At 45.8% G+C, this 14,794-nt stretch overlaps 1 protein-coding gene across 2 annotated transcripts in view; it reads left to right on the forward strand.

Moving 5' to 3' along the window:
• Nucleotides 1-14,794, forward strand: part of FRMD4A (FERM domain containing 4A) — a gene marked incomplete at its 5' end in the record, with an annotated part of 263,087 nt that overhangs the window by 225,787 nt on the left and 22,506 nt on the right. For both annotated transcript variants that reach the window (XM_080917998.1, XM_080917997.1), the window contains 2 exons: nt 10,605-10,738; nt 14,647-14,769. In XM_080917998.1, the coding sequence (XP_080774124.1) occupies nt 10,605-10,738; nt 14,647-14,769 (257 nt within the window). The remainder of the gene's footprint in view (nt 1-10,604; nt 10,739-14,646; nt 14,770-14,794) is intronic.

Consider the following 14,794-nt stretch of genomic DNA (forward strand, 5'->3'; position numbering starts at 1 on the left):
GGGGACCAAAGAACTTGTCAACCTCTCCTGGGCCTTACAAGTTTGAGCCTGAAAAAATGTCTGTGAATGCCAGTTGAGGCTCTTTGGGAATGCCCCACGCCCACCCTCATGACTTAGGAAAACAGCTGGGACAATGGAGGGAGGAACCAGAACAGGATGCTTGCCATCAGTGAACAAAGGGAATTTCTTGGGTACATGGATCTAGTCCTCCCTCCCACAGAGGCTGCTGCCTGCTGCCTGTTGTGAGTGCTTGCCCTGGGAGGAGGCAGCCTTCACCACAGGAAAGCCATTGGTACCCCTGCCTATAATGGACCAGGTCCTTGTCCCCAGGAACTTAGTCTTCCTCCTCTTTCTTTCTTTTTGTCCATAACATGTTCTCTCCTACCTGCTGCCACAGGACAGCTCTGTCTTTTTATTAACACTTACTTGCCTGACCTTCCATGCTAACAAAACCACTCAGGAATAAGACAAGCCAGCACCCAGTTGCACAAACTGTTTTCTCCCTCCCTCCTTATTAAGCGGTGTCTAGTAAATGCGTCTCAGAGACATACTGAGAACCTAGCTAGCCCACGTTCGTTGTCCAGCACCCAGTGGCCACTAGTAAAGTTGGTGACACAAAATTTTACAGCATAGCAGTAAGACCTGTGTTGTATGTTAGGAGTCTCCTTTCTGGGGATTCTCCCTCATCCTCCCTCACAGGTAAATGAGATACCACATCGATGGTTAGGAATGGCATCCAAGCATCTTTAAACCAGACAGTGCATCTCTATCCTGCTGTCAGGTTGACCTGCTTTGTCACACTGTGTTAGACCTGAGGTCATTTGCATTGTCCCCTCATCCCTGCAGCACCAACGGCCAACCCTGGTTGCTTCTATTCGTTTCTCTCGACACGTCCCAGCAATGCAACATCCTGATTATCAGGACTATATTAACAGTGCTGTCTTGTTTCCATAATGTAAACATTTACTTTAACCCCTAAGAGATGTTATGCTTTGATTTTGATCATAGCTTTGGGTCCGTTTTGGGGCACAACACCCTCCATCGCCACCCTCCAAGGCATTGCCAAAGGAGTCAGTGCTGCCAGCGTTTGTTTATACTGGACTGTAGAACTGTGCTGCAAAACCTCCTTCTGTTGAATAGATGTTTCTGAACTCAATTGTTCAGGGCTGGGCTGAGCCAGAACTGGTTAGTATACGAGGCATTTAAAAACATAGAGTGCCTCTCTGAAAAGAGTATTGTCTATTGATACAAAATGGAGATAAGGTGGTTCTAAGCTATTAGTAACTCTAAAGGCAGGTTTTCTATTTCTATTTATTTTAAAGGTGTGTAACTACCTTTAAAATCACTAAGAAGTCCAGTTCTTGGCTTCTGAGGCCTCTAGTGCCGAAGAGATGAAGAAATGCCATTGTTATTCAGATCAAAAGCCAGAAGTGTATGCACAGCAATTCCCTGAGTGTGAGCAGACAGGAGAGGTGGTGACGAGCATTTTCACACAAAAGGGGCGTATGGTTCTGAGGCTGACTAAGCTTGGTGTTGAGACATTTTACACAGGAGCCCCCATGAGGAGACTGTCAGTTTCTATCCTGGTAAGACTCACAGAATTGGGTCCCATCTAAGTCAGACTACAGGCCTGTGTTGGGCAAAATCTACCTGTGTAGGGGTTCAGGAAATCTGCTAACCGACCTCCCAGAAGGGAGTGAATAAGCAGGGGAGGCATTTAGTCACAGTAAGAGCCTGGATATTTCCTCCAAATTTGGCCATGGTGATTTGGCCACATAGGCTTTAAGTAACAAATTGTTAGGGTGTTCAAATTCAGTTTTCATTCATTCATTCATTCAATTGAACTGTTTTAGAGCACGTTCTTTCTCTCCCCTTCAGCCCACCTTCTCTTTCTACATGAGCCAGGGCACAGCTTAGTGGGTAGTGCATTAGCCTATAGCTCTCAATCTAATCCCAAGCATCACTGAAAAAGAAAAACAGAAGACCCAAATCATTTGCAGGATCTTCACAGGGTTTATCCCCCACTCCCCCACACATACACATCACTTGAGGTGTTAGAGGGAAGGGGTGACATAGCAAAACACAAACAACTGTACTTGTCATTGTAGCTGAAGACGCTCTGTCTCTCGTAGCTTCTCTAGAAATGAGTCTAAGATTCCGGTCAGCATGTTTTAAGGATCTGTCTTTATGGGGTAGTCAGGATTTCAGGGAGAGCGTGGGGGCTGTCAGAGAGGTGATTTTGCTCTCATGGTATTTAAAAACAAATGAAAAAACCCACCTAGGAAATACCCAGGGTTCTGCAAGGCCCCATGATTTGCTGTGTTAGCCACCCAAACCAATTGTGTGAGTGTGTGTGTGTATGTGTGTGTGTGTCAGAGAAAGGGGAAGGGAGAGATAGAGATAGATAGAGAGAGATAAAGAGAGAGACACAGAGACAGAGAGACAGAGAGAGAAGAATTTATGGATAAGAATTTGGCTGTGTGGTTAATTTGACGGCAGCTGAGTCTTCTCCCATTTGATAAAGCAGAAACATGAAGGCTATGGTGCTGGAGCCACGGTTTTTAAAGAGTAAAGCCACGCCCAAGTTTGCATTCTGCTATAATTCTGTGGCTCTGACACTTTTCATTCTAGGAAAAAATATGTTGTGTTCAACCCTGACCCCCACCTTGCCTGGGATGGGTCCACCTTCTTTAGTCAACAATTCCCACATTCTCCTCCTCTGAACGCAGCCACTTCCTCCTATTGTGAGAATGTTTATTAATAACTTGTGTAAAGATGCCAATGCCAGCTATCTGACATCTCTCCCCATGGAGAGGTGGTGTGGGCGCCTACCAGCTGTGCGCTTGGAGCTGTCCACAGCTCACACTGCAGGACCCTGCCGTGCACAAAGCGTGCGGTGATTCTTGTTCAGTGTTCCTCCTTTTGTCAACATCCGCTCTTTTTTGATCACCAGGAAGAAGTCTTGTCTTCTTCCTGGATCTTTCTCTGGCCGCTCAGACTTTTCTATTGGCTGTGAGGTGCCTCTCCTTTTAGGTCCAAGATGAACTGCATTCCAGAGGCCTTAAATTTGGTCATAACCTCGGCTCTGCTGCTGGGCACAACCTCCCAGGCACTGCCAAAGGTTGTTTATCCTGGACTGTGAAACCCGGCAGGCTGCAAAAGCACTGTCTGCGGGATGGATGTTTCCGGACTCCTCTGAGCAGGTCTGGCTTGAGTTGAAAAGGAGAGGAGAATGGAAGGTAGTGGTCTCTTCCACTTCTATTTGGTGGAGGGTGGGGATAACAAACTCCTATGGCCACCTTAGTGCCCCCGGGTGTTACTAGGAAAGGTATATCCGCCTGTGAAATAGAACTACGATCCACACTGTACAGTCTGAGTGAATGGCTCTTGGTGGTAAGGTTTTAACATCAGAAGAGCGATCTCCCTACCAACTCTCAGACACGTCTCTCTGCTTAGCCAAACTCTGCGTTCAACTTCCCTATCTTTGCTGAGAGCATAGAATAAAGATCATGGAGATTTGCAATTAGGTTTCCAAACCCCATATTACAGTCAAGCAAGAGTCCTGGAACAGCAGGGTCAGCTCCCCCAGTCCTGAGCCGAGGGACGGCACCCCCATGCATTACCCACCGGTAATGGTTTCAATTAGATATTTTATCAGATGCTGTTAACGTTGAGACACAGATTGTCTGTCTGTTTACCCCCTTCCCTTCTTGGCATTGAGTGCATTCCCCCCCCCTTTGGCAAAAAGAGCCACTGAATCTCCCCCAAGAAGAGCAAGCCATCCCGAAGACTCCTCCACACCACCAAAGGGTGCTCGCTTTTCAAAGAACTGCCACTCCATTACTCCCGGAGCTAACCAGTTCCATTTGTAAAATCTCCCAGGCTGATGAAAAGTTCTCCAGGCATGCATTGTTCGTGTTGGAAATCACACTGAACTCGCAGAGATGGTCCCTGGAGATAGCACACTGACCCCGCTATCTGCAGGGTGGCATTATATCACAGGGTCTCCAGGATATCTCTGAAGTAAGGAATTCATCCTTGAGAATATCTCTGGGAAGTAAAAACCTCCCTATCATAAAGGGGAGTCTAACCCCTTCCCCCATATTTGCTCCTGGGTATCTGCCAAGCCTTTCCCTCACAGCTTCTATGGATCTGTTGGGACTTGGCTGTCTCTCTTTTTTTTTTTTTTTTTTTTTTTTGTCTTAACTTTTCATTTTCCCCTTTAAGGCCAAACAAGCAGTCATTCCCTTCCCTGGCTTTTATGACAATAGATTTTTTTCTTACTGGGGGTGGGGGTGGGGTTGGGGAGATTACTGTTTGTGTTATATTTCCCCTTCTTCCAAAGAGGAAAGCTCCCCTTCCGCCTTCTGGATGGGGGAGGGGGAAGCAGGGGAAGCTGCCCATCAGCATCTGTCTCTGAAAACAGATGCACAGGTCTCTGCGTATCCTCAGCAGGGTCTTTGGAATGACTGCAACAAATTCTCCATCACTGCTGAGTGAGGAGATCCTTCCATATGTTCATGGGGAGAGAGCTGCTGTTGGCTCTGTGGCCTCGCCACATGTGGTCTCTTCATATACAGCTGCCTCCAGGTCCCGTCTAGATTTCCCCAGCTGGAAAATGGAAAATTGGTCCTAAATCCACAGTAATATCTGTGATGTCGGCTGGCTTCCTCCCAAATGCCCACTGAAAATGACTTTCTTTGAGGCGCAGTCTTGGCCTAGCTGCATTTGGATAAGAGTCGTCTTCCTATGGCCTACCCCACCTGAGTTCTTCAGAACTCAGTAGGTTTTCCTGGCTGTCAATCAGTGGGAGGCTGATCACCCAGAAACCAACCAGACCAGTCCCCTAGCTGCCCCACCCCCACCCCATGCTGTGGTGTCTTCCATCCTCATTTATTTTGCTTGTCTCCAATTCCTCCGGTGGGCAGTACTGAAGGCTGACACTGTTTCCCCCATATGACCTGGCACATGGAAGGGACTCCAGAAGTCTCTGTTGTCGCACCAGGAGATCTGAAGACCACCACTGGCTTCCTCTCTCCTCCTGCCTTCTCTAGCATTCTGAGATCAGAGTATGTGGTGCGTGGTCCTGCTGGGACAGAAGGTGCAAATGCAACCCACAGGGTGTCACCAAGGTACCAGAGCAGTGAGACAGAATGTTCCCATCTCATTCCATTCAAAGGATTGAGCGGGACACAAAGTAAAGCTTGAGCCCCACCTCTGCCTCCCTGTGCTCCCCTGACCTCTGCTGTGAGTGTGGAGGGAATGCTTCTGTGCCGACTCCGGAACTTAGCATGTAACTCCTGCTGAGTTCCATTAAACAAAACAACCAAACAAACAAAACCCACTTTTCCCTTCTGCCCACACCAGCTGCCACGCCTCACTTTCTTGTCTACTCGGGGCTCTTTTTTCCAACATGGAACATTCTGAAATGGAAATGCCGACCCCCTAGTAAAGGCCAGGAAGGATTTTTAAGAACAATAACCAGTATTCATATGGCATTCGGTGTGTTCTGAGTTATCTTCTAGCATCTTCCAAATGTGGCCCTGCTTCATTCCCCCCCCCCCCCGTATTTGAAGAGCCCTGTTTTCGTCACCCAGTTCACAGGAAACCGAGACCCAGGAAAGTTCTAGAACCTGCCCCACCTCACCCCCATCTGAGATCCACTCAGTAGATGAGCTGAAACAGACTGCAGGCTCCTGCTTTAGGACGGTGCGATATCAGTTTGTTTCCCAGAGACTGTCCTTTTCTGTAAATCTGAGTACCACTTAATACCCTCTCCGAAAGGATATTCATGTCTCATCAGTTACCTTTCAAAAATAGTCATCTCACCTGCTTCTCACTGGCCTCTTACACCAACCCATTATTCCTTCCATCCCTTCAGCAGCCCTTGGCTACTGTTTTTGTTGTTGCTGCTGTTTGTTTGTTTTTTAATGTGTAAGTTTTGAAATTTCACTCTTCCAGGTACAGTAGAGATGGCCCATCCATCTTCTTGCTTCATCTTACAGACAGCTCCAGTTTAAGACTCGTGGGCATTCAAGATCAGGAAGAGATAAACCCTTTAGGCTCTTGTTAGTGATTAGACATGCCTCCCCACCCCTGCCTGCTTCTGCCAGGGGGCAGCAGTAGCAGAGGTGACATGACCAGAGTTGGGAGAGTGCTTGTCATCCCTAGAGGTTTGGGTAGCCAAGGAAGAAGGAAGGAGGTTGTACTGGCTATAAATTTCCTTTGGTAAAACTTGAAGAAATGAAGGCTAACAGCTAAGAAAGAATTGCCTGAGTTATTTATTGGGCAATCAGTGCTTTGAGTTTGGAGACATTTTAGACAGTTGGTCAAGTGGTCACTTTCTAGGTAAGACCAGGATGGTTCTCAAAAAGGTGAAACACCTAAGCCTTGTATGTTCAATAGTAGATATGGGATGATGACCCCCACTGTCTTTCTCAGTCACTGTCCTTTTCAAAGATAGCAGATTTATGTGGTTTTGCCAGTTGTATGGGCTTCACATATAACCCCAAAGAGGTTTTGCATGTGCAATATGAATTGGATCAAACAATTGATAGTAGACAAATTATAGTGCCGGACTTCCCCAAGGCCAAATACAGACTATGAAATTATTTATGTCTGGGTGTGGTGGTGCATGCTTTTAACCCCAGCACAGAAGTAGAGACAAGCAATCATTAAGAGTCCAAGGCCAGCCTGTTCTACATAGTAAGACCCTATCTTACTTACAAACAAACACACACACAAACCCAGATGGACAGAGTAAAGTATCATTTATTTGTGTGTCTTGAACTCATAGTTGGAGAAACCCCCATTGGCCTGAGCTCCTGATTCCATTGCTATTGAAGTGGACAACCCAGAGAGCATCTCTGCCCTTTGATTTCAGCCAGTTTTGCTGGCTTCCTTCTTTACCCACTTTAGAAGGCAAGAGTCTCATCCAGGGGACACCTAGAGTCACTTGTAAGAATGCTCAGCCTCACAGAGAACTATGGGCCTCCTCTTCAGTTGCTCTTTGAGAGGCTTTCAGTAGGCTTGTTCCAAGACACTTGGCCATTTCTCCTCTGGGTGGCCATGCATCCTTAGCTACTGGTCACAGCTCACAGGCTTATACATAGAGAAACCATCAGATTTCTTGCTTCAAATTAGTTGATTGCTCTTCAATACAGAAGGCAGTGGGATCGTTTTTTCAAATGCAACAGGGTTCTCCACCCCCCGAACAGGGTTTTGCTTAGTCCTGGCCATCCTGGAACTCCCTCTGCTGCCCTCAAACTCATACTTGCCTGCTTCTACCTCCCAAGTGTTGGGATTAAAGGCATTGCACCCCAACTGCCTGGCAAAGGGTACCAGGTTTATGTGGAGCTTGTGAAATATGGGATGGAGACCCACACCCACTAAGTAACCCATCCACACTCCCAGCTTCATTTGCAGTAGCCCCTGTGGCAGATCTGGAGTCTCGGTGCTTAGGAAATGTGGTTGGAAAACACTGCCCACTGTTGCTTCTTTCTGTAGCTGCAGCTCTGGATTCCTCACTCTTCTGAATCATTCAGTGAAGTTCTTATCTTTGACCGGAACCTCATTCAGAAGGAAACAGCTAATGTCAGTGATTTCTCTAGCTCTACACCACTATGGTAAATCAAACTCCATGTGAAGGGCTTCATTAGGCCAGGCACAGTGCTGAGTATTTTACATGCATCAAGTCATCTATTCACCTACCAAGATAGGAGAGCAAATGCCTTGTTCGGGAACCACCCACCTAATGAATGGCTTAGACTTTATCAAACCCAGATGTTTCCCCTCTACCTGGCTGTCCAGCTGCCATTAAAATAGAATCCTGAGTGTCCAGGGTAGCCTTACTTGCAGGGGTATAACCTAGTTTCCAGGCTCTGTATTCTTCATGAAGGAATTTCCAGACTCACAGTGTGCAGTGGAGCCAGCTAGCATTTGGAATGCCAGCCATACAGAGACAGACTCGGGAACTATTGGGCTGGCCAAGGCTCTCTAGCCTATCTTATGTGCGTTGATATTGAAGTTAATTATTAGAAATAATAATTCAGGTAGCTGTAATGAGCCCCACCACTCAAGACCAAATCTTTACTAATCCTGTAACAGCGAACCAATCGTCCACAAATTGTATGCTTGCTTCCTAAAGTTCAATGTTGTGGTGAGCTTTGCTGTTCCCAGATATCTAGAGCTCTTAGATTTGATGCAATAAATCACCATTTCCTATTGAGTGGTTAGGCAGTGGCGAAGGGAAAGCAATGAACCTCTGACTCATGCTAGAAATTCCTTAATCTTTTTGAACTCGAGTTTTCCCCAGGCCCACTTCTAAAGTCTGATTTCCTTCCAGTATTATTTTACATCCTTATTCATTTTTGAGAGGATGGAGCACAGAGTGCCTCATTAAACTTCCCTGTCTTCAAATGGGATTGGTGATGGGTACTAGGAGACCCAATTAAGAGTCATAATGGGTTTTCCAGGTCGCATTAGACGGACAAAGTGCAGAGAGGGTTTAGAGCTGATAAGCACACAGTAGTGGACTTAGGGATGAGAAAAAAACGTTAACCACCGGCAACCAAGGGCGCCTGCAATAAGAGCTAGTGGTGTGATACCTGAGAAAGGCACATCTGGACCATGAGGTAATGGAGTCTCAGCAAGGATCAGGCATTTGCTGAGTTTGCTGTTGAATTTGGACACTTGCAACTAAAGCGTGTCAGAACCTCAGGAAAGAGTTACAGCATGATTCAAAGCTTAGAAGGCAGCTTCCATAACGGAATGATATACAAGCAGTAGATTATTGCTTTGTCTTTTCTGTTTTTCCTTTTTCACTAAGATAAGATACAATTTAATTATAGCACCCAAGTATACAGCTGACAATATTTATTTGCTCCTGGGGAAGCATAAGATGGTCTGTTCTCACAGTGATAGATGTCTTCAATTTCAAGCTCAAACGGGCCAGAAAAGGGAGAGAATGTAGCCTAAGCCAGAGCCGAATTGTACTTAGACATTGGGAATTCTTCAGTATAAGGATGCCAGGGAATCTGGGAGAATGAAAATCAGGAATATGGGCTTCCTGACCAGAGGCCATAAAGAACAGGGCTGTATGTTTAGAGGCATTTGGGTCTAGCAATGCAAAGGCACAGAAGTCAGGATTCTGAGACATCTTCTTTACCACTGAGTTAGCCTCCAACCCATAGCCTGGTTGCCGAACCATCCAAGTGTTCAGTTGTCTCTTATGAAAATACAGTTCCTGACTCACACTCCACTACTACCAAGTCCTGTGGGATTTTTATTGGGATCACTTTTCTTACATTGTTTAATTCATGGTGAACTGACATCTTTAAAACAATAACATCTGGACCCAGGTCTAGAGTAGTCACCTCTGTCCATTTATATCTCTAGTTGTTCCCAGCAGGGCATTACAATTTTCATAGCAAGGATGTTCATCTTTACCTATGCTAACCTAAGTCTCTGAAGTGGCTTTCTGTAGGCCAGGTTGGTCTTGAACTTGTGTTCCTCCTGCCTTGACATCTTGAGAAACCAAAGTTACAGACATAGATTCAGCTCTCTAGGGCTGTGAAAGCTGGTGGTAGGGTGGTCTGAGCCCCCTGGATGCATAGTCAGTGATACCCATTGATTTCTAACAGTTCTGCTAGTCTGGATGAGAGAAGAAATGCAGCCATTGGCCTGGCTGCTTCTGGGGCAGCTGTCAGTGCACATCCATAACCCATCAAGGTAGAAAGGGCTGCTAGTCTCACTACAAGAACCCCACTCCAGGAGCCAGACACTGCAGCCATGAAATGAACCTTTCAGTCTAAGCTAAATTCCTCCAGTTGGCATTTTCAACTTATTTTCCTCTTGTTTGGTTCACAAGGTTGCCTTCTAAAAAGTTTTCATATCTGGCAGCCTGCTGTTTGAATCATGCAGACATTCTAGCCAGGAAAGCATGAGAAATGTAGATAAGTCTTTTGAAAAGTATGCATTGTATTTTCTCCACGAGGAAAGAGTTTTTCCTCAGCATATAGCACTCAGATAAAATAGTAGACAAAATTCTAATCTGTGTGTGTGTGTGTGTGTGTGTGTGTGTGTGTGTGTGTGTATTGTCTGGGGAAAAGGCCAAAGAAAAGTGCATAATATGATAGTTATCTCTAAGTGACTAGTTTATTATTTTTATACCTGTCTATATTTTCAAATATTTTACAAAGAACAGATACTATCTTTGCAATAAAGCAAAGTCAGCATTCTTTCAGTAGACCAAAGAAAATTTAAATCATGTATTGAAATTACTAATATTAACTTACACTTTACTTTCCCCCTTCCTTTGTAAAATGTACTAAAATTGGCTGATGTGACATGTCTTAAGACAGTCAGAAATGACAGTGTTCTTGTTCAGGAGACTCGGCTCCCCTGCCAGTCCTCTGAGAAGCTATATATTCCACATGGTATATGAATTCACTTCTGCTTAGAACGCGGCACACCTGTCTCATTTCACGCTCCTTGATTCCTGGGGTAAATCCCATATCCGAGTTGTGAGCTCCAGTGAAATTCATTAGTGGTCCAGATGTGCGTCCCCTATCAGCCAGCCAAGTAATCCTGCTGTTTATCAACAGGTTCTCAGGAATCAGATAGCTCACAGTCGGCCAAGAAAGACATGCTGGCTGCCTTGAAATCCAGGCAGGAAGCTCTGGAGGAGACGCTGCGCCAGCGACTGGAGGAACTGAAGAGATTGTGTCTCCGGGAAGCTGTAAGCAATTAAGTCTGTGTTGTTTGTCAAGTCATACATCTTCGCTATGGACAAAAGACAGGGTGGAGACAATGTGGACTGACTCTCAGAAAAACATGTATTCTCTCGGAAACACCCACACCCCATGATGTCCTTTGTTAGAAGCAAGGTATTGAGGAAAGGCTGGGCTAGTTAAAGCAGTCACAAACTGAATCTTACACATGACACATACACCCTGAGGCTAAATAACAAGTCCCTCTAACTGTCCCAAAACCATGCCTGCATGCCACATAGGACATGTCCTCACAGGACACTACCTCATTCTGTATGATGTCCTAGCCCTGTCTTGCTTCCCAGGAGTTTATGCCAATTCATGCTGAGAAAGCTTTTGCTTCTTCTGAGTTTGTCTTTGGATACATTGTAGCATCACTGCAGGTCAACAAAGACAGCAGGGTGGCACCTGAAATACACAGTAATCTATTAAGCCTGCGGATCTCCTGTTTCTTTAGATCTTTCTAAATGAAAATGGAAGCTTTTCCTAGTTTGTGGTTGTTATTGGTGGTGGTTGCTGTTGGTTTTGTTTCTATGCCACTGGGGATTGAACCCATGGCCTCACACGTGCCAGGCTAGCATTCTTCCACTACACTATCTACCCAGTAGTGACTCATTTAAGTTTGATGTAAAGTGATGTTGCACTGGGCTGGAGAGATGGCTCAATGGATAAAGCACTTGCTTTGTAAGTCTGAGGCCCAGAGGTGAATTCCAAGAACCTAGATAAAAGCCTGGCGGAGTAGGACACGCCTGCCATCTCTTTGGGGAGATGGGCGGGAGTGGGGCAGCTAGCCTTACATGCTCAGTGACAAGCAACAAAAGGGACCTTGTCTCAATCAAGGCTGAAGAGGAAAGCTGACACCCAAGGGTTGTCCTGTGGCCACCACATACAGCCACAGGTATTACACACACACACACACACACACACACACACACACACACAACCACTCCCCTGAAACAGACAGCGTCTCCTTCAGCCTGTTTCGGTGCTAGTCCCAATTGCGATCTGTATGTAGAGGCTCCCACAATCCCCTTCGACACTTACTGAACTGTCCGTTCTTCCCTTCCTCTATTTATGCCAGAGCTCTTTGTTAGCGGTGTTCATAGACTTCGTTTCTTAGTGTAACACATAGTCAAGAGCCTATGTGTGTCGCGTGTACAAACACTCATGTGCTTCACATGAGTACAGTGTTGCTCTCCTGGGAGTGGCTGTGCTCCACAGACCATGACCAAAAGCTCCGTGGGTAACCAGTTCCGGATGGGAGGCATGGAGAGGGTCTCTAACTAAATCCAGGAGGTGCATTCCTCCCCTCCCCCAAGTAATAATGCTTTGCAGCAGGAAGGAGGAACCAGCGGGCCTGAGAGTAAGATCACATTACATTTCAACTTGGCTTAATTATGTCTGGATTGATTTAAACCGGAGCTCACTCAAGGCAGAACCACATTAGCACAAATCCATTGCAAATCGGGAAAGTCGTGGGTCTGGTTGTGGGGGGAGGTGTGTGTGTGTGTGTGTGTGCGCACTGTGTGATACTGTAAATATTAGCAGCCTTTTTTATTAAAGTCTATGCTTGAAGGAGAGAAAAAAAAAGTATGAGTCTGCCTTTCATAATTTGTAAAGCCTTATTTTGTGTTTAATAAAACAAGTCCCTAAACCAAGCAAAGACTATATGTTATAGCATGTAAGAAGCATGTCAAGGCAAGGCCGGCAGGTACCATAATGGTTTCACAAAGGCAGTATAAAGAAACCAAAACCTCCCACTTCCTCTGACTTTGAGAACGCAAAATATAAGTTAGATAGAAACAACCCAAAGGCCAGCCCCTTGTCCACATGTTTATTTCCACCAGAGTCTCTTGACATGCGTGAGATAAAGGGGACCCAGCAGCCTCCCACTAGTTCCCTGCTCACAGATCCTCGTGGCTTCAAGGAGCAAGAAACACTGTTTGACCCCTTGGGAAGGGAGCAGCCAGAGTGAGGCAGTGTGGGAACCGTGGGTGTTCCATTTCCCTGTGCGTTAAATTACTTCCCCACCATGAGGCTCTGGTTACCTGTGAAATCAGATTAAATGGCTGGAGATTCAAGACCTTGACCTGGGTACTTCCGAGCAGACGGTGGAAGAGCGGTAGCCTCGTTTTAAACGAATAGACTGAAACCACAAAAGCTTTCGTTATAAATCCATGGTACTGTTAACCTCTCCTGCCTTCTTAAACCTTTCAGAAAAGGAAGTCCTGGCAGTTTGTCCTGTACACATATATTAAAATGACAATCTTAACAGGCTGTGGTTTGTTGACGGCCTAAGAGGGGAGCAGGTAGGAAGTCACAGAATAAGCGTCTCAGAGACACCTGAACCTTTTGTAAAGAGAGAATATTCCAGAGGCAATCATCAAACAGTAAGACATCCTGCTCTACAATTCTAAAATGCCTGCATAAGGAATAAAAGTTCTATTGAATTACTTCCAGTGACGGGAACACAGAGAACAGGCCCAGGAGGGCGGTGTGCAACAGGAGGGCGGTGTGCATGCATACACATACCACGAAGACTGCCACGCCAAGGGCTTTCAGGAGTCCTTCTGTGATCTGACCTTGCCTGCTATGGGAACTCACACCTGGGCTGCTCAACGTAAAAGCCATCTATGTGGAGCTTCAAGAGGACACTTCTGAGCTTGTCCTCACTGCAGACATATCTTGTGTAACATCTGCACTGATTTACAGTCAGAAAGCCAGAGCCGGTGTCTGCCCAGATGTGCCTACCGAATGCAGAGTGGGGTCCCAGCCTCTCTGGGGTCTCTCTGCTATCTCAGGGAGATGCCTTGCCATCCTGCCTGTTTCCCGTAGTCTTGGTCAGCTGCAGACTTAAACCGATCCTCATCCAGCCGAGTGTAGCACACTCATTCAGGGCCTTCTAATTCTGAGTCATTCCTCAGATGGTCTGGGCTGGTGCAGAGTCACTGTGGAATCCACCTTCGACCCACTGTCATGCCCTTAACACTTAGACTCCCAGAGCCCCAGATGCACACATACCAGAATTTCTCTATGTGTTGTGTGTGTGTGTGTGTTCTGTTCACATTTAGTTTTTAACTAAAACTCTCAAACAGAAGTTAGTGTCTTTAAAAAAAAAAAAAGACAGAGTCTCACTATGTATCCACGGCTGGCCTTGAACTCGTGTCTTGATGAGTATTGGGGGTACAGGCTTGCATTTGGAAAAAGAGAAACAAACAACAACAAAACCCCTTAAGTTTCCAAGTGGGAGTAACTGATGCAAGTGAAAAGAACCAGTTGTGTTGGATGCTGCTCACTGGCTGTAGCCTTTCTTCACACATAGTAGGTTCACAGGAAATGCTCACTAGATCAACAAATGGATGACTATGAAGTCCAAGAGAAGTTCTATTTGCTTGACAAAAAATTATTTTGGAGAAAAAAAAAACAAACACATCTGTAGAGGAACGTTGGCATTCTTTTTTTTTTTTTTTTTTTTTTTTTTGGTAGAGGTTAAATTTCATAATGTGGATTCTTCCTCCTACCCCATCCCCACTAGAGGATGCATTCTGGGCAAGCATACTGCCACCGAACTCTTATCTGCAAATCATTTTTAGGGGAGGTTGTTTTGTGGAGGTCTTCTGAGACAGGGTTTCATTAGTTATTCAACTTGGTCTTAAATTTGTGACCCTCCTCCCTCAGCCCCCTGAGTAGCGAGATGCAGGTTTGTACCATCGGGCCCAGCTATCCCATGAACTCACATTTAAGCATAGTACTTAATGCTAACAGGTCTCAGGTATGCGTTGGATCTGTGCACCAGATTGTGTCCTAGATAAAAGATAAGCATGTCTTCTGATATTCATGACATACAACCTCTCTGAACACTCTTCTACGCACGCAGGAACTCACAGGAAAATTGCCTGTTGAATATCCCCTGGATCCAGGAGAGGAACCACCTATTGTCCGGAGAAGAATTGGAACAGCCTTCAAGTTGGATGAACAGAAAATCCTGCCTAAAGGAGAGGTGTGTTCCCCTCTCATTGGAGTCT

Source organism: Micromys minutus, assembly GCF_963924665.1.
Source record: "Micromys minutus genome assembly, chromosome: 6".
NCBI lineage: Eukaryota > Metazoa > Chordata > Mammalia > Rodentia > Muridae > Micromys > Micromys minutus.